The 16,740-nt window shown below is 36.8% G+C and overlaps 2 protein-coding genes across 3 annotated transcripts; one reads left to right on the top strand and one right to left on the bottom strand.

Moving 5' to 3' along the window:
• The first annotated feature begins 1,918 nt into the window (after positions 1-1,918).
• Positions 1,919-9,258, top strand: LOC107821629 (uncharacterized). Of its 2 annotated transcripts, none has more exons than XM_016648064.2 (11): positions 1,919-2,098; positions 2,354-2,440; positions 4,772-4,905; positions 5,502-5,560; positions 5,634-5,688; positions 5,781-5,831; positions 6,750-6,789; positions 7,022-7,131; positions 8,416-8,463; positions 8,773-8,892; positions 9,051-9,258. In XM_016648064.2, exons 1-11 carry the CDS (start codon positions 2,050-2,052, stop codon positions 9,117-9,119), a joined length of 822 nt encoding a protein of 273 aa, XP_016503550.1. In that variant the 5' UTR covers positions 1,919-2,049; the 3' UTR covers positions 9,120-9,258. The 2 variants fall into 2 exon arrangements, with proteins under 2 accessions (XP_016503550.1, XP_075111006.1); XM_075254905.1 differs by having other exon boundaries at positions 5,634-5,700.
• Positions 9,259-9,596: 338 nt separating this feature from the next.
• LOC107789345 (sucrose-phosphate synthase 4) lies at positions 9,597-16,479 on the bottom strand. Its single transcript, XM_075254904.1, has 14 exons — positions 15,897-16,479; positions 15,068-15,157; positions 14,548-14,771; positions 14,339-14,402; positions 13,865-14,064; positions 13,261-13,741; positions 13,040-13,168; positions 12,703-12,834; positions 12,436-12,612; positions 11,748-11,801; positions 11,598-11,660; positions 10,442-11,281; positions 10,209-10,336; positions 9,597-10,080 (listed from the first exon to the last, which is right to left on the bottom strand). Exons 1-14 carry the CDS (start codon positions 16,185-16,187, stop codon positions 9,807-9,809), a joined length of 3,147 nt encoding a protein of 1,048 aa, XP_075111005.1. The 5' UTR covers positions 16,188-16,479; the 3' UTR covers positions 9,597-9,806.
• Positions 16,480-16,740: the final 261 nt, after the last annotated feature.

Genomic DNA, 16,740 nt, shown 5'->3' with positions numbered 1-16,740 from the left:
GCGGTCTCGCACCTGCAGCTCAGCCATCACAAGTGCGAAAGCAAAACAACTCGGAAATTCTTCAACAATGCCAGCATTGTCTAAAATGGTCCAAAATCAATTCGAAATATACCCGAGGTCCCCGAGACCCCATCCAACCACATCGACCAATCCCAAAATATAAAACGGACTTATTCAAAGCCTCAAATCACACAAAATAATATCAAAACTATGATTCGCACTCAATTCAAACCTAAGGAACTAATGATTAATGAACTTCCAACTTTCAAAATTCATACCGAACCAAATCAAATCAACCCGGAATAACCTCAAATTTTGCATTAAAGTTTCAAATGACACAACGGGCCTATTCCAACTTCAGGAACCACAATCGAACCCGATATCATTAAAGTCAACTCCCGGTCAAACCTATGAACCTTCCAAACCTTTAACTTTTAAATTTTTGCCAAAAAGCACCAAATCAATCTACGGACGGCCAACCACAAATTCGGACACACACCTCAGTCTAAAAGTCAAACTTCGGTCAACTCTTACAATTTAAGCATCCAACGTTGAGACTAAGTATCCCAATTCAATTCAAAACTCTCCCGAAACCAACCAACCAACCCCGCAAGTCACATAATCACAAATGCACATGTGTAAAGTATCAAATATGAAAAATGGGTCTAAAATACTCAAACGACCGATCGAGTCATTACACAACTACTAGCATCGGAAACTGCAATCGCTACCACATTAATCAACTCCACATCATAACTATCTCTACTCTCTATCACCACCACTACAATAATCACATTCACTATCAAACTATCACCACTATTAACTGCCACAACCAACCCAATCACTAGTATCATCAACCACCACCAACCAGACAACCACTATCACTAACTATCTTCACCATCATGGCCACCATCACTGTCAACCGCAACCAGCTCCCCAACACAATCACCACATCGCACAACTGCCGCCACCACTATCGTCATCACTCTCGCTGCACAACCACCACTATTAGTCACTACTGATAAAATCATCACCACCAATCACTACCTTATGTTCTAATATTTTGATGACGCAATATTATATTATTTTATTTAAATTTTATATTTATTAATTTTAATAAAGATAATATAAACTTTGAGATGTTTAAAAAGAAATGGTTTTAATCATTTAATATTTAAATTTAAATACGACATCTTAGTATTTATACATGTCGAATACATACATCTTACTCTTAAAAAGAAGCCCTTATAAATAAGAGCTTGTTCCATTGTTTTGCCCTTTCCTATCATTCTATCCATGTGTTAAATATTTGAAATAAAGTTGGAATCACTTGAAGAAAAAAGGAAAAGAAATGATCCTCTCAAATATATAGGAGTATAAAATATGTTCCATGGATAAACATATTAAATGGATATTATTCTCCTACCTGATTTGTGAAGTTTCATTGAGGTATTAATAGTCGAATATCAAATGTGTCAACAAAACTTTATAGAAATGTGAGCTACTTATTCTTAGTTTTGTTTTTCACAAAACCAAATATTCTTAAAGCTCATTTGGACATAAGAATTTTTTCACCTTTTTCTTTATAAATTTTTATTTTTTTCGAAATCAATGTTTGGTCATAAAATTTTCAATTTTCACTTGAAAATGAAGTTTGAAATTTTTCGAAAATCTGAAAAACTCCAAAAACTGTTTTTCAAAATTTTCATTCGGATCACTCACAAAACATAAAAAACAACCCAAAATTATAGTCATATCCAAACATAACTCTAATTTTCAAATACCAATTTCACTTGATTTTTTTTTTTTTTTTGAAATTTTACAATTCTAATGTCCAAACGGCCACTTTAGTTTTGTTTTTCCGCCCTTCTCCGTTCACATTATAAAAATCCAAATAATTTATCAGCTTTCCCTCCAAGTCACACTCTTCACCCTCTGCCTCAACTCAAGAGCCTGTTGCCGCTAAACTTCAAAAATTGCCTTCAGAAACTCGCGAAATTCTGTACAAAATCTACATTTCATAGTTCCACGCTTACAGTGTCTGCAAAAATGGAAGAGTATTTGCAGTGCATGAAGACTCTCCGCACTCAAATGAACGGTAATCATCTCGCCTATCTCCACCATTATGCATTTAATTTCTCATCAAATTGAGACTAATTCTACCGAAATTGTTTACTCAAATTCGCAAATTACGTTCGCATTTGTGTATTCAGACTACGATTATGCATCTGTACTGTATGTTCGCCAGTAATTAATTGTGTATACGTACGTCTGTCAGTGTGTATAGTGTGTGATATGTGTGTGGAGAGAGTGATTGAAATTGAAATGATGCTTTTTATTTTTTAACTTTTAGATGTGGAGGATCAAGCAGCTAAGATAACAGCCGAAGAGCAAATGCAAATCACGATACTGCAAAATCTCGAAAATGAAATTAACTCAGGTTAAAACACACACTTCATCTATCTTTGCATAAATCGAATTTTCTGGACTTCCTGTTCTTTGCTTTGGTGAAGATTATGGATCCACTGGCCAACTTTATGGTCTGTGTACAATATTTTTATGTAAGCAGGTGCACTTTTAACACCTGATTCTTCGTGGTAGCAGGCTAATGATGTAATGCAAAAAATTAGTCAGTTTTTTTGAAATATTTTGGAGAAAGTAGCTATTGAAATAACTTTAGCACCTAGATCCGAATCATAATATTCAAGGCTGTTCAGTTCTTTCATTGTTGTCAAGTTGTGTCATATCCGATGTGTAACAGAGATAAATATGTGAAAACCCTATAAAATTTCAAAAGATGTTATATTTGAACTCATAATTTTAAAAGTATGATGATTTCAATGCTAAGGTGGGCATTAGATTAGGAATGAAGATATTCGGGAGAAGGTGGGCGTGGTTCCTATGAATGACAAGATGCGGGAAGCGAGGCTCAGATGGTTCGGGCACATACGGGGGAGAAAGCCCTGATGCTCCGGTGAGGAGGCGTGAGCGGTTGGCTTTGGCGGGTACGAGAAGAGGCAGAGGGCAGCCTAAGAAGTATTGAGAAGAGGTGATCAAGCAGGACATGGCACGACTGTATATTTTCGAGGACATGCCCCTTGATAGGAAGGTGTAGAGGTTGAGCATTAAGGTTGTAGGTTAGGAGGTAGTCGAGCATTTTTCTACTTCGAACCGGGGGTGAGTCTAGTTTGATAGGGTTGACCTTAGATGGCTAGTGGTTAATGTTGTGTTCACACTATCCTTTCGTTTTTCATAGTACCGTGCCTTATTTGCTGGTAATTGTTATTGCATGTCATTTATTTTCTGGTTCTTATGTTGCTGTTATTATTTCTATGGTTTCTGTTGACGGTATTGATATATTATCTTTTCTCGTCTTTTACGTCTTCTTGAGCCAAGGGTCTATCAGAAACAGTCTCTTTGCCCCATAGGGGTAGGGTTAAGGTCTACGTACACAGTACCCACCCCACTTGTGGGATTTTACTGGGCCGTTGTTGTTATTGTTTGTTTTTGATTTCAATGCTAAAAACATTAAAGGTCGAATGCATCGTGTTTAAATAATGGATCCGTCTCTGGTAATATTTTTGGTGTCTTCATAACATGGATCTTAGCCTTCCTACTCCTGTTTCATTGATTTACCAGAAGAAGAAAGATTGCACATGACTTGTTTGAAGTCCATGTATTGTGTGGAAATTGTTAGGAAGCTCTTGTGCCAACTTTAGTTTGAATATGCTTGATTAGCTGGTTTAGACGTCTCATTTGGTGAAGTTATGCTATTGCTAGCTCTTATTATATATTTTGGTTTTCTGGTTTAATTGAAAACTTTGTTGCCAAAGAGTTCATCTAAGATCAAGGCCATGGACAATATGTATAGTAATCATGTAGCGTGGCCAATATGCCCCGGGCTTCTTAAACAAGGATTTCCACTAGCAACACTTGCTGTTTTGATTTACTTGGCCTTTTCCATCTTTCCTTCTATCACTGTTCTTTAGTGAAGCTACGGTCCTAATGTTTGATGCATGACATCTTTGAGGCATGCACCAAATAATAAGATTCAGTTACATATTTACTATGATAGGGGAATGGCAAGAGTCCTGCAACGGTTAAAGCTCTTTTTTTTAAAAAAAAAATAATCCATGTGCAGTATCCTTTGCAATCTTGTGTTTTTTTAATTCTCTGAAGAGTATAGCATTTTGTCCATTTGTGAGTATTTTAAGAGATGGAATAGAATACCTGTTTATATTCTCTCCTAGGAGACATAAGTCTGTCATCTCCTACTCTCTTTGTAGTTTTTTTTTTCTTTCTTCTTTGATTGGGGGCATGGCTGGATACTTCCCGACTCTTTTTTATTTTCACAAGGTTGAAATCATTAGATTTTACTTTGACTTTGCTTCTCACCATCTCTTGTAATTTGGTCTATTAAATGAAATTGCAGATTGTGGAGCTCTTAATCTTAAACATAGTTCTCTACCTTAGAGAGCATTGGTTTCTCCTTTTCTTCATTTTCATCTGATAAGCAAATATTGCTTTCCATGTGGAATAACAGAACTCTGCAACATCTAATCCTTTCTTGATAAGTAATGGTAAGAGATTTTATGGATGAACCTGCTCTAAGCCAGTGCATGATTACAGAAGGTGCACTTGCTCAATAGCATCTAACTTTGCATCTACATCCTGTACAAGAACTAGGTTGAACCAATGAGCTATCAAAAAAATACACCTGTTGCTGTCTACAACATCTAAGCCTCATTCTTTGAACTGCTTAACAATGCAGTGAAATGTCAGACAAGCCATCTCAGAGAGGAAATTGCTAGGATATTGGAGAAAAGGGGGCAGATCTGTTCAGTGATCTTGGAAAAGCAAAGAAAAATTGCTTCTCTAGAAGCTGATTCATCCACCCTCAACCAGGTAACCGACACTAAGAGCTGGAATCAATTAACTCTGAAACAGAGCTGAAACCAAACACATCACCCTTGATGGGTAGGATTAGTGATGTTTTGGCATGTAAAACTAAAACCAGAAATAGGTACTCCTGTTCTCAGCTTCACAATCATGATCCAACTAGACATGGTTTCTACATCAGAAATTTATAAGTAAATTCGTTTTGACAGAAAGGTTAGGGCTAGTTTCCGATTTTTCATTGTTCAGAAGTGTGGTTGAAAAGTATGTAAACAATGAAAATGTGGTCTCGTCTTTCTCCAGAAACATAATGTTGAAATAAGGATTAAGTAATGCATATTACTCAAGTAGAAACTATTATCTGACTACTCGAGCTATAAACTACAATGTTCTTGAAGCTGGGGAAGTACTTAAATGAAGAACAATCCTTAGAGTTATAACTCTTAGCTTTTCTTGCATAGAAGGGAGAAGAGTTTTGGTTATTTAGGGAACAGGTTTGCAATTTTTTACTTTGCATAAACTTGTCTTTTGATAAGGAAAGTTGACTTAGTCTTTGGAGATCATGTGATATAGCGCATATTCTTCTATCCTTGTTTATCAAACAGACATTGGAGCTCCTTCAACAAGAGAGAAACAACATGTCAGCAAAACTTATTGAGAAAAGGTAACTTGAAAAGCATATATCGAGATTGCTGATGGATAGTAAATAATGCTAAAGCATATGGTTGTCATAACAGTGATTATTATGCTAAGACTGTTAAAGATGTAACTGCTCAGCTAGGAGAACAGCAGGTCATTTTCCAGGTTCCCTTTTTTGTTGCTTTCCACTTAATTTGTTCACTATATGAGCATTATTTTGAACACTAGTAAGGTTCTACTTTTAGGGTTGGATCAGAAATGGCAAAGAGAACTCGTGCGATAGAGAGCATCGCGAGGTATTTCTGCTAAGTCATAATGTCTTCTTTTTCTGAATTTTAGTTCTCTTCTTTATGGATTGTCTTGGAATTATAAATTTCAAACTGATAAAACGAGTATAGATTTTAAAATTTGTGTTTATATATACCCACAATGAGGGGAATATCAAATGTTCAAAAGCCAGGTCAAGGTAAATGCCAGAGGCATATTCAACAATTAAAAAAAAAATGCATATATTCGATTCCAGCCTTTTATGGCAAATAAGATCCTTGTGAAGTATCAGAAATTACTGAGAATAGTAAGATTACAGTTTAAGTTATGTTATCCTTATCCTTTCAAGTGCAACAGTCGAACAAGTTGTAGGATTACAAATATTCTGAGTTTTTCAAATGCAACTGTCTAACTGACTTGAGATTTAAGAAGTCCAAGGTTTGGCCGAGACAAAATGAATTTGACCTTTGCAATGTCTGGGGACCAAAGCTGCTTAGATTCAACTTGTTATTCACTCAAGTTATTTATTTTTGCCCTCCCTGTAAGAATTCTTGTCCAAAGGCTTTGAGATGTAGTGGTTTTGGACTTGATGTATTATGATTTCACAATATTTTATAGTTTCTTGTGGTTCTCAAATTGAACATTTTTGGTAAATTTTGTGTATGAGCCATGACTTGTGATGTTACATTCAAGTTTGAGCATAAACTAACTGGTAATATGATGTTTCCTGCATTAACCCAAGTTCATAAATACTCCTTCAACTAATCTCGCAGTTTTCATTCCTTTGCCAGTATGATATATCAATAAAGTAACTACTTACTGCCTAGTCAGGCTGTCATTCTGTCACCAAAATAGCTTTTTCTTGGCTAAGATGTTAGTGTCTTATCTGAATAGGATTTTTACTCTATGATAAATATTCTGCTGGAACTGATGGCTAAAGCATTCAGGTGATGGACAAAATTGGTGAGGAAACAGGTGAATTTGAAGGTATGACCAATGCACTGTTAGTTTAAATTCTCTTTCCATGATGTCGGTGGGTTAATGTAAATGATAAAAATGACCATTTAACAACAGGAGCATCTTAATTTGCTACAAGCTAAATTTGGACTCACTCTGTAGACTATATGTTCACCACTGCCTGAGTTTCTACTTCTCTCTCTTTTATCTTTTTTCTTTTTCTTGTTGGTCCTGTTTGAAGTAAATTCTTATTGATTTACAGAGAATCAGGATAATATGACAGAAATCCTAAAGATGAATATGGAAGATGCTAGAACAAAGCTAAACCAGCTGAGTGAGCTGAAGTCAAAACTTGTCATGGAGAACAGCCAGGTTTGCTTAAACAATTCTGACTATTCTGTTTTTGTGTGGTACTTCCTATTCCTAACTTGAGGCACTGAAAAACAATGATGGAATCAAACAATATAGCGATATTAGCATTAGTTGTTTGTCATGAATCATCCGAAATATATCCTCAGTCTAGATGCATTTTCTTACTGAGTCTCTATGTTGGTATGTCAGTATGGAGGTCAGAGATGTTCAACGGTGATCCTAAAAGTCTTTCTTCCTTTTCTAGCGGTCGACTCGGTTCATTCAAATTGCTTCTCATTATTGAGAAAATAAAGATAAAATACGAGCGTATTTGATAGCAATACTGCAATAGTTATTAATCATTGTTGTTTGAAGGTTAATCTATTAACTCGTCTTGATAATATTTTTCCTAGTTCGCTAATAAATCAAATAATTAAATGCATATGTTTATAATCAATTCGATTCCCCAATTAAATCGGTGGAAAACACCTACGAAATGATCGCTTGAATTTAAGAAGAGGTCGGTTGGATTTATCCATGGTTGGTTTGTTTAATTCAAAAAAAAGATTTATATAATTAAAATACTAGTACATAAAAGAAAAAAGAAAGGAACTAGCACCCTCTGGATAGAACAAGAAGTGATGATTGCTCCTTTCTTTTCAAAACCTCCTATTGGAGTAGACTGGGATCTTATCCATTTGTAGATGGAGCTTCAGTAGCAGCTAGGTCTAGAGAGAAGTTATGAGCATTGTGTTCGTGCATAACTTCTATACCAAGGTTAGCACGGTTAATGATATCAACCCAAGTATTGATTACATGACCTTGAATATAACTACAGATTGGTTGAAATTGAGACCATATATGTTGATACCTAAAGCGGTAAACCAGATACCTAGTACCTGCCATGCAGCTAGGAAGAAGTGTAACGAAACAGATCATTTTGTGTGGTTTCCCTTTCCAACATTTGAAGGTAATGTTGACCCTTACCCTCAGATTCTTCTGTTTTAAAGCGGATTTGTTATAGGGTTATCATACCCCCTGTATTATCCTCGCTACTGAAGGTGACCTCCATGGAGCCTTTGTTGCTTTGCTTTATGGTTATTTATATTCTTTTAGCCCGCTCTAAGATCTCAGATGGTTTAACAATGCCTAAATCTCGAATTGAGAAAGGAAAGGTCTTGTACTTTTAGGATTTTTATGAGGGAATTAACACCTGAATTTTTCTCAGTTTGTTTCTGATTCAAATACATTTATTTTCATTTCCCGTTGAAATACAAGAATCTGAAAGACATCTTGCTTTGATAGGTAAGGAGATCTCTTGAGCTTGTGAAGTCAAAGATGACGAATTTCAAGGTCAGTTACAATCTGTTTTACATATATTATGTTCAGTCTTATCTCAAAACATTCTTTTTCTGATAATGATAACAACTGTTTGTTAAATTCATCTTGTCATTTGCAATTACGCAACAAACAGGTGTTTTGGATATAGTTGACCATCAAAATACGTCCAATTTAACGTATTTGGGAGATCAGAAAGTGGAAGTCATGAAATATATTGTGCGGAAAAGAAAATGTTCATAGCTTCTAGTTTTTGAGTCAAAGTAATTGAAACGAAACATACCTCCAAATGTCTATCATCAATCATTATGCATTATTCTGCAGGCACCACTTAGGGAAATGGATAGCAAATCCTTAGAAGAGGAGTACGAAGCACTTCTCTCAGACAAAGCTGGAGAGGCAGAGTATCTGCAGTCTTTACAACTCCAGATTGCAAAATTGATGGTACGGAGAAATATCCACTCTTTCTGTGCCCTTTGATATGTCATTCAACTTGTGGTAACAATTTTAGATTTCAAAGAGAATCAAAATATCCCAATTTATGGAGTTAATTTATCAATTTGTTTTTCCATTTCACTCTCAATTAGTAATTTTCCTTTCAGAGAATTTCCCACAGTATCAAATGTTCTTGTGGAGAGGAGTTCAAGATAGACATGGATCTTTGTGCATGAAAATAACCAGGGTCAGGCAAGTACTTCATCTAGCAAAGTGGTGGAGTTTCTTTAGTGCTAAACAGGTACATTTGTTCAAGACAGTTCGAGAGCAATGGGGAAGATAATGCAGGGACACTGTAGCAGTTGTTGAGATGGCAATATAATGTGTACTCTGTTGCAGTAGTAGCTGTGTTCGATGTAAAAGATACTAACTGAATGCTAATAGAGTTCTGCTTGACTGAATAACATATGCATGACTGAACGTAAGCTGATTCTTTCTCGTATGGAGAATTGGATATTTCATCATATTTGTTTTAACTTTGTGATATTTCAGAAAGCAAAGTCTAATAGAAAAGAAACTTCGTCATCTATTCCGACAACTTAGATTACTACATTTATGGAGGTGCACATTTGGTTCAACACATTCAAGCATGTGCAGTCTTCATGAGGTAAATTGGTAGATGATGTTGTTTTCTGTATCTATAGTACACTAAATTTGAACATGAAAATGCAGTCCTCTAATAGATATCAGATAAAAGTTTATTATATACGTTCATGTGCTTTGAACTCTAGTTGTACTATGCACTTGTATATGTAACTTGATTTTTTTACAAAGTATAAGAATGAAAACCAATTTTTCTCGCTTGCTTAAGCTGTGAAAATTTTGCCTATAAGTGAAATAGAAAATGCATCATCCAAAAGTTGTCACATGACCTCTAACTTCTCCAAGGCTCCAGAGATATCCTGGGGTTCATATCCTTCAGCTGCACGTATGTTTGTGCTATCTCGAGGCACTACATCATCTGTTCTGAAGCTGTCTTCATTGTGAAGAAGCATCTCACTGGCATATTCCACACTTCCTTTTAGAATAACAGTCTTGTGAAGGCCCACAAGCAGGCCTTCATAATCTGTATCTCCCTTTTCCCCAACAAAAACAACCATACTGGAAAGATCAACTCCCCATCTAACTGACAGATACCTGCATTGCATGCAGAAAATGAGTGAGTGATTGTGACAAATTTTATACTGAACTGATATTACTATCTGCTAACCAAAGAACAGTAGTGTCACCAGATCAAAGATTAGGAAAGGAATGAAAGGATTTACCTAAGTGCTTGGGACCTCGATGCAAATAATGGTGTCACATTCAACCTTGATGCAGCATGTGTGTAAATAACACTGCAACGGAAGCCTCTCATGCGTAGCCTCTGACGAAGGTCATTAACTTTAGGTACCTGTCACATATAAGTTTTAGTCAGGACGCAAATGGGAAAACCAATTTGTATATTTCTATTTGAGTTGTTTAACTTTGAACATCAGGAGTAGCTTAGCAATCTTACTTTGGCTCCTGGCGTGATGCTATATGAGTAGCATCGAGAGCTACATGCACTGGAGCATTGCGTAATGTCATGCTCAGAACCTTCTTCGTGTTTACCGAGCCTCATCACTGCTGATTTAATGTTCTCACCTGCCCACCGGTACTCAATGTGGGCTTCATAGTCCTCATCTAATCCAAAGTCCCTCCATGGGTAGTATATTTCACTTCCACTGCTACAAATCAACGCATCAAAATCTTCTAAATTTGTTGGGCAACTGTTTAGCGCTTCTTTAGTCTCATCTAAACTCAAGCCTGTGGATAAAACTAAACCTATTTGGCTGGACCTGGAACCTGCAACTTGCATTATATTCTTGACTGTTAGAGATAAGGTTTCAGTAGGAGTTCCTTTGCTATTGTAACAGTCAGTTGCCACTACATATAGGACCTGCCTTCTCCCTGGGCAGTAGCTAACAATAGGCTTGCTAATTGAATTAGCTTTCCGTGAGAGTTTCTCCACAAGTTCCTGCTGCCTTCTTGCCATATCAAGCTCCCCATTGGCTTTGAAGTCCACATCAATGGAAAACTTAAGAGAAAGGTCTTCAACATCCCTTAGTGATTCACTCATAGGTTCTTCAAGAGTTGGCTTCATGACCTTAAGACGATTGGCAGGGTGGCGATTTCTGCAGTGTTGAACATGGGAGAGGTAATTCCGGCAGTGCTCTGGCCATGAGAAACGGTGGATATTCTTTAGGCCATTTTTACGGCACTCCAGCCATAGGTTCTTGTCAGCAACAAGCTTTAGAAGAGCGTCTGCTATGGCTTTTTGATCATGTGGATCAATGAGTAGCCCATTGTTTAGTGCCTGAATGAGCATCAAGTTCCATATTATATCCATCCATAAATTGCTACAGGTCACCATTTTGAGGTGTACGTGGAATTAAAAAGATAACTATTTGGAGAAAGAGGAGAAGTTTCCAACAGAAAGCTTGGGGCTTCATTTTTCAGAAATTCCTTCAGGTCAAGTGTTACACGAGGTATTTGTTATCAAGATTTTGTGCATTACCTTTATAATTCTACCCCAACTTTTATTCTGCAAATTTTAGGTTCCAATGAATAACTTCATATCTAAATATGTATTCAAAACTTGTGCATCAACATCAATAGCAGTTAGTGAGTACCTTAAGTATATCCACCGGCCCTCCATTTTTGGTAGCAACTATAGGCAAACCATAAGCAGCTGCCTGCAGAAAAAAGATTTTCCAGAGCTATAACATTTTCATACAAAGCCTCAGTTGTCAAAACTAAATGTGATATAAGTTACAAGTTACCTCAATAAGAGTGAGGCCGAATGGCTCAACAAGAGCCGGATTGATGAATACTCCCTTCAAGAAAAAATCACCATTTAAGAGTTGTTGGCAGTCATATCATATCATGGAACTGAAGAACTTAGGTTAAAGAAGAGTGTCAATTATATAGTTCATGTTCTGTCGAAGTATGGAAGAAACAAACAGAACAGTGATCACTAAAATAGCTCTATCCTGTCTTGATTATTCTCCTGCACACACAGATGGGCTTGTCTATTATGAACGAGGCGTTGACAATGACTTTAAACCCATAAGACCTATATTGTTCTGTTCTTGGTGGGAAACTCCCCTTGTCGAGTCACTTGCTTATATATTTATTGCTCTGAGTTACCTTAGTTTTTGCAGCCAGACGATATATATCAGGAACATCTGGAAGTCATATCATATCATGGAATTGAAGAACTTAGGTTAAAGAAGAGTGTCAATTATATAGTTCATGTGCTGTCGAAGTATGGAAGAAACAAACAGAACAGTGATCACTAAAATAGCTCTATCCTGCCTTGATTATTCTCCTGCACAGACAGATGGGCTTGTCTATTATGAACAAGGCGTTGACAATGACTTTAAACCCATAAGACCTATATTGTTCTGTTCTTGGTGAGAAACTACCCATGTCGAGTCACTTGCTTATATATTTATTGCTCTGAGTTACCTTAGTTTTTGCAGCCAGACGATATATATCAGGAACATCTGGTTGCTTATGATGCTTTGGATATGCCACCTGACCGTACAAATTGTACTTGTCAATGAGCTTTATTACTGTTGTGAGTACTGCAGAGCTGCTACTGGACATGTCATCAATGTCATCTCTGTTACCTAGGATCAGTGTCTGCACCACAATTTACAATTAAATTAGACTCTGCCTAGTCCACTAGCATCTGTTACAGTTAAAGGAGGTTGCAGATAAACTCAGCCCTACCAAGTTGGCTAGTTCTCGAAGTGCTTGACATTCTCCGAAAGCCCTGAGCAAAGTAGTTACATTCTTCTTAGGATCTGGACGTGACAGTGCAAGTATCATAGGCTTGTGAGGGTTAACGAAGAATCGCATGATCTGCATTCATAAAAATACAGGAGATGTTAGCTGAAAGCGTTTATAGACAACCCCAGACAGACAAAACTTACAATTATTTCAACCTAGTCTACATTCTTGTTGCTTCTGTCTTGTTATCCATTTTGACACATTTGCAAATTTTATGGTGTTGGGTTCAAGAAAGAGTTTTGCAAATTTGCTAGGTAAACAAAGAAGAATGTCCAACCTCAGACCATATATATGGTATAGGTCTCTTTTGACTTTTGTCTGTACCAATTAATGACTTGAGATCTCCATCACCTTCCAACAAATCTTGCGCGTTCACGTTGCTGAAATCCATCCCTGGTGGTATAACCTAGTTTTTCAAGATGATCAGAACTTGGTAAGAAATATCTTCTGAACTGGGTAAGAAATCATTAATTTTGGCTTGTTTGAGTTAGTGCATACCACCATCCTGGGCATGTATCTTCCGAGGCAACTGACTCCTCTCCGTCTCCTAACTCTGAGTTTCCTCTCCAACTGAATATCAAAACCATCATACAAACCCCATTGTTCATCAATCTCTTGCTTTGTGCTAGTTACCACCATTTCAGCGGCATCAAGTCCCAACTCTTCTCCTTCTATTCTCCTCAGTATCTTATAGGTGGTATTTATGTCTTCCTTAGTTAGTCTGCCCTGTTTAAGCAATTGCTCGAACTTGTTCCTTCCTAACGAGTGCCCCGTTAGCACCATTGGTACATTTAAGGTACCAGACAAGCGAGCTGCTACCTCTCCTGCATCAGCATAATGCCCATGAATCACATAAGGCCATACTGCTTTTCCAGCATTGACTTGCTCCCCCATAGCTCTTGCCATATTCACAATGTGGCTTAATGCCCCATCAACAAATTCTGGTATGTAAGGCCAGAGTGATTCTTTTGGAATGTACCTGGCACAAAGATAATGTTCAAAATAGGAAAGACTGAACCAGATAGCTGCCAAGCATGATAAGCCATTAAAGAATGAACACATCTGCTAAAAGATGTGCTCAAGTGTAGAATAGCAGCATTACTTATCACGTGGTCCGCAGGGGATTCGAACTATGTAGGCACCACAGCTTCCAAAAGCATCAGATGGGCATGAGAGCATCTCAATTGGCTCACCATAGCTAGAGTCAACCTCTGGAGATGTGATCTGTCGAGTCAGGAGGTCAACTCGATGAACTCCTTCCATGTTTGCAAGTGCTCGAGCAAGTTCTACTACATACTTCACCTGATCATTCATTCAATAAAACACAAATTGCATGAAATTTCTTGAGTTTTACTTCTCATACAGTAAAACCTCTGTTACTGAGGAATCAACTACAAAGGAGTTTTTTGGGTTGTCAATTAGGTATCATGTGTCCAGTCTTTTTACTAGCTCGTAATGTCACTTTTCTGCCATTATGGATTATATTTTTAAACTGTCTTCCTGTGTGATCAAATTGGACATGTTTTCCTGATTAGAGACAATAGTTGTATTGATTAAAGTGGTTAAAACAATCTACCTGACCACCAGTGTCAGAATCTCGTCCGAGTTCCATGTTTTCTCCACGCACCAACCCATGGATACTACAAAAACAGTAAACATAGCATTAAAATTGATTGACTTGTTTTTAATCTTGTATTTGTCATATTACATTTCTTCTTTTTCTTGCTCTTGATGTGTTTTTGAATTATGCATTTGTAACAATTTTTTATAACAATCTGAATTTACCTGATCAAGACAATGTAAAGTTGCCTTGGTTTATCTTCATCAGGCCACATCTGAGTAACTGAATTAATCCTTGATATGACATGGTGAGAATCTGATGTATTTACATTATCTGTTTTCTCCTTCTCACCTTCTGAAAGTTCAGAAAGATCATCTAATGCGTCAAAACGACCTTTCTCTAGTTCAAGTCTCCGTATTACTAGCTTTTGGGCATCATCCCACGCTATCTGCAATTTCCCACAGATTATCTTCAATAATAGTTTACATAGTTCTCTTTTAAGCTTATTTCATCTGTATTAATTGAACAATAAAACTTTATTTAGTGGAATTCTGTTGACTTCAGACGTGTTTGTTTTAGTTTTTCAAACATTTTGCAAATATGAGCAAGTAGGGGAATTCCATGTTACAACGTGAGACTCTTTCTTCCTTGACATTTAGCACTTTCTCCTTTAAAATACTAGAATAAACAGAAGATGGCCGAATATTAATGGGAAATAAAAGAAGAGGTGGAGAAGAAAAAGACCTGTTTCTTCTTGCGGGCAAGATGCCAAATGCGCCAGCACATATTCTCGAGCCTGTTATTCCTCTCACGAGAATTCCTTGTTGCCACTACCTGCATGTCCATTCGCTTCACTTTCAACCTCACCTTTTGCTTTTCTTTCCATCAATTTCCCTAAGCATAACATCTATCCTTTTCTTTTTTTTTTTCTTGCATAACATGACTCAGTTACGGGTTCATCAAAACCCAATTAACTTGAACTCTGTATATGTGTTTAAAAAGTTTATTAGAAAGTACAATTAAATGATTTTGAATCCTAATAATCACATGAGTTGGGATTGAATTCCGAAATTCAACCCATAAACTTTAAATCCTAAATTCCCCTCTGAACACAACTTCTTGTTGGATAAACAGGTTTTTGTGATATATTCCGTTTCAAGTCTCTGGAATATCTTTCTCATGCAATTGAATAGAGAAGAGAGCGTGTACGCATGTCACGTCTTTCTTTTTCCTTTTTTGGGTCAAAGTACACTAAGTTTTACAGTGTTAATATATATATAATTTACACTCCTCCATTAAAAAAAAGGAAGATAAAAATTTCACAAACCCGTGAAAGGAGAGCGTTTCTTAGTCAACTATGTAGCAAGTGGTATTCATGCTTGTGGCCATTTGTATTTAGTCAAAATTCCGATATGCATGTGAGAGCAGCATTAATGGTAATTAAATGATTAATACTTAAACCATCTTTAATTAATTTCTCATCTCCTTCCTCCCAGCTTACTAAATCATGAGGTAGAAAATCATTTCACTTGTAGTACTGTTGCATTAGCCTAGATTAAGTTAGGGAACTAACCTTGATCCAAGCCTTGTGGAGATCAGACTCATCAAAGCTATTGACAACTTCTTCAACAAAGTAGGTAGTGGGACTAAACAGCTTCTCTGCCTTCTCTTTCTGGATTTCAAACTTCTCAAACCTCAACGTTTCCTCTATTTTATTATTATTATTCCTCACACTAGTATTCTTAAAGCTGCTTTTGTCTTCAATACTTGCAGCTCTACGTTCTTTCTTTGTCGACCCATTTCTATCAGTCCCCGCGTCCAATATTGCCTCCAAATACCCGTTTAACCATTCATTCTCCGCCATCTCTTTCCTTTCCTTCCCCGTTTCGCTGATTGTTTGCTTCAAGTATATATATGCAAGAACTTGAAAAGAGGTATTACTGCTTGAAAAACAAGAAGTAATATATATTTTTCTTTAAATATACAGATAGACCAATTGAGTTGTGGAGTTAAAAGCTTGGAAATGAGATGCTTCTATAAAGAGCAAGAGGGGGAAGAATATAATAGAGGTGGTTTCAGGGACTTAGTTGTTTGAAACCGAGTTAGAAGAGAAGAAAGGGAAGCCCTTATATAAGGCCTAGCAATGAGCATATTGTGTAGTACTAATATATAGTAGTATATATTATGGACCACACTTTTTCACTTCAAACAAAATATGTTGTGACAGTTTAGTTTTTAGTTCTCTTTCTTACCTCAACTTTGTGTGGTTTACGCGTTTACATGCCAAATATCCTTATTCTCGTAGTATAATTAGTTAGGAGTAGTATATTATTTATTCTTCACAAGAACCCATTGCAGGCACGGGCTGATTGCGGTGGTTCCTCCTTTCGTTCTTCACTTTTTTTGTCAAAAGCACA

Source organism: Nicotiana tabacum, chromosome 6 (genome assembly GCF_000715075.1).
Source record: "Nicotiana tabacum cultivar K326 chromosome 6, ASM71507v2, whole genome shotgun sequence".
In the NCBI taxonomy this organism is placed as follows: Eukaryota; Viridiplantae; Streptophyta; class Magnoliopsida; order Solanales; family Solanaceae; genus Nicotiana; species Nicotiana tabacum.
Note: the sequence above shows the minus strand (reverse complement) of the source record. Positions and strands in the feature narration are given on the sequence as shown.

Coding starts and splice junctions, on each gene's coding strand:
- LOC107821629 (XM_075254905.1), top strand. CDS start 2,050: ATGGAAGAGTATTTGCAGTGCATGAAGACTCTCCGCACTCAAATGAAC. Junction 5,561..5,633: donor GCAAAACTTATTGAGAAAAG/GTAACTTGAAAA, acceptor TTGTCATAACAG/TGATTATTATGCTAAGACTG. Junction 8,893..9,050: donor TCCAGATTGCAAAATTGATG/GTACGGAGAAAT, acceptor TTTTCCTTTCAG/AGAATTTCCCACAGTATCAA.
- LOC107789345 (XM_075254904.1), bottom strand. CDS start 16,187: ATGGCGGAGAATGAATGGTTAAACGGGTATTTGGAGGCAATATTGGAC. Junction 14,065..14,338: donor ATTCTGACACTGGTGGTCAG/GTAGATTGTTTT, acceptor ATGAATGATCAG/GTGAAGTATGTAGTAGAACT. Junction 10,081..10,208: donor TCGAGGTCCCAAGCACTTAG/GTAAATCCTTTC, acceptor CATGCAATGCAG/GTATCTGTCAGTTAGATGGG.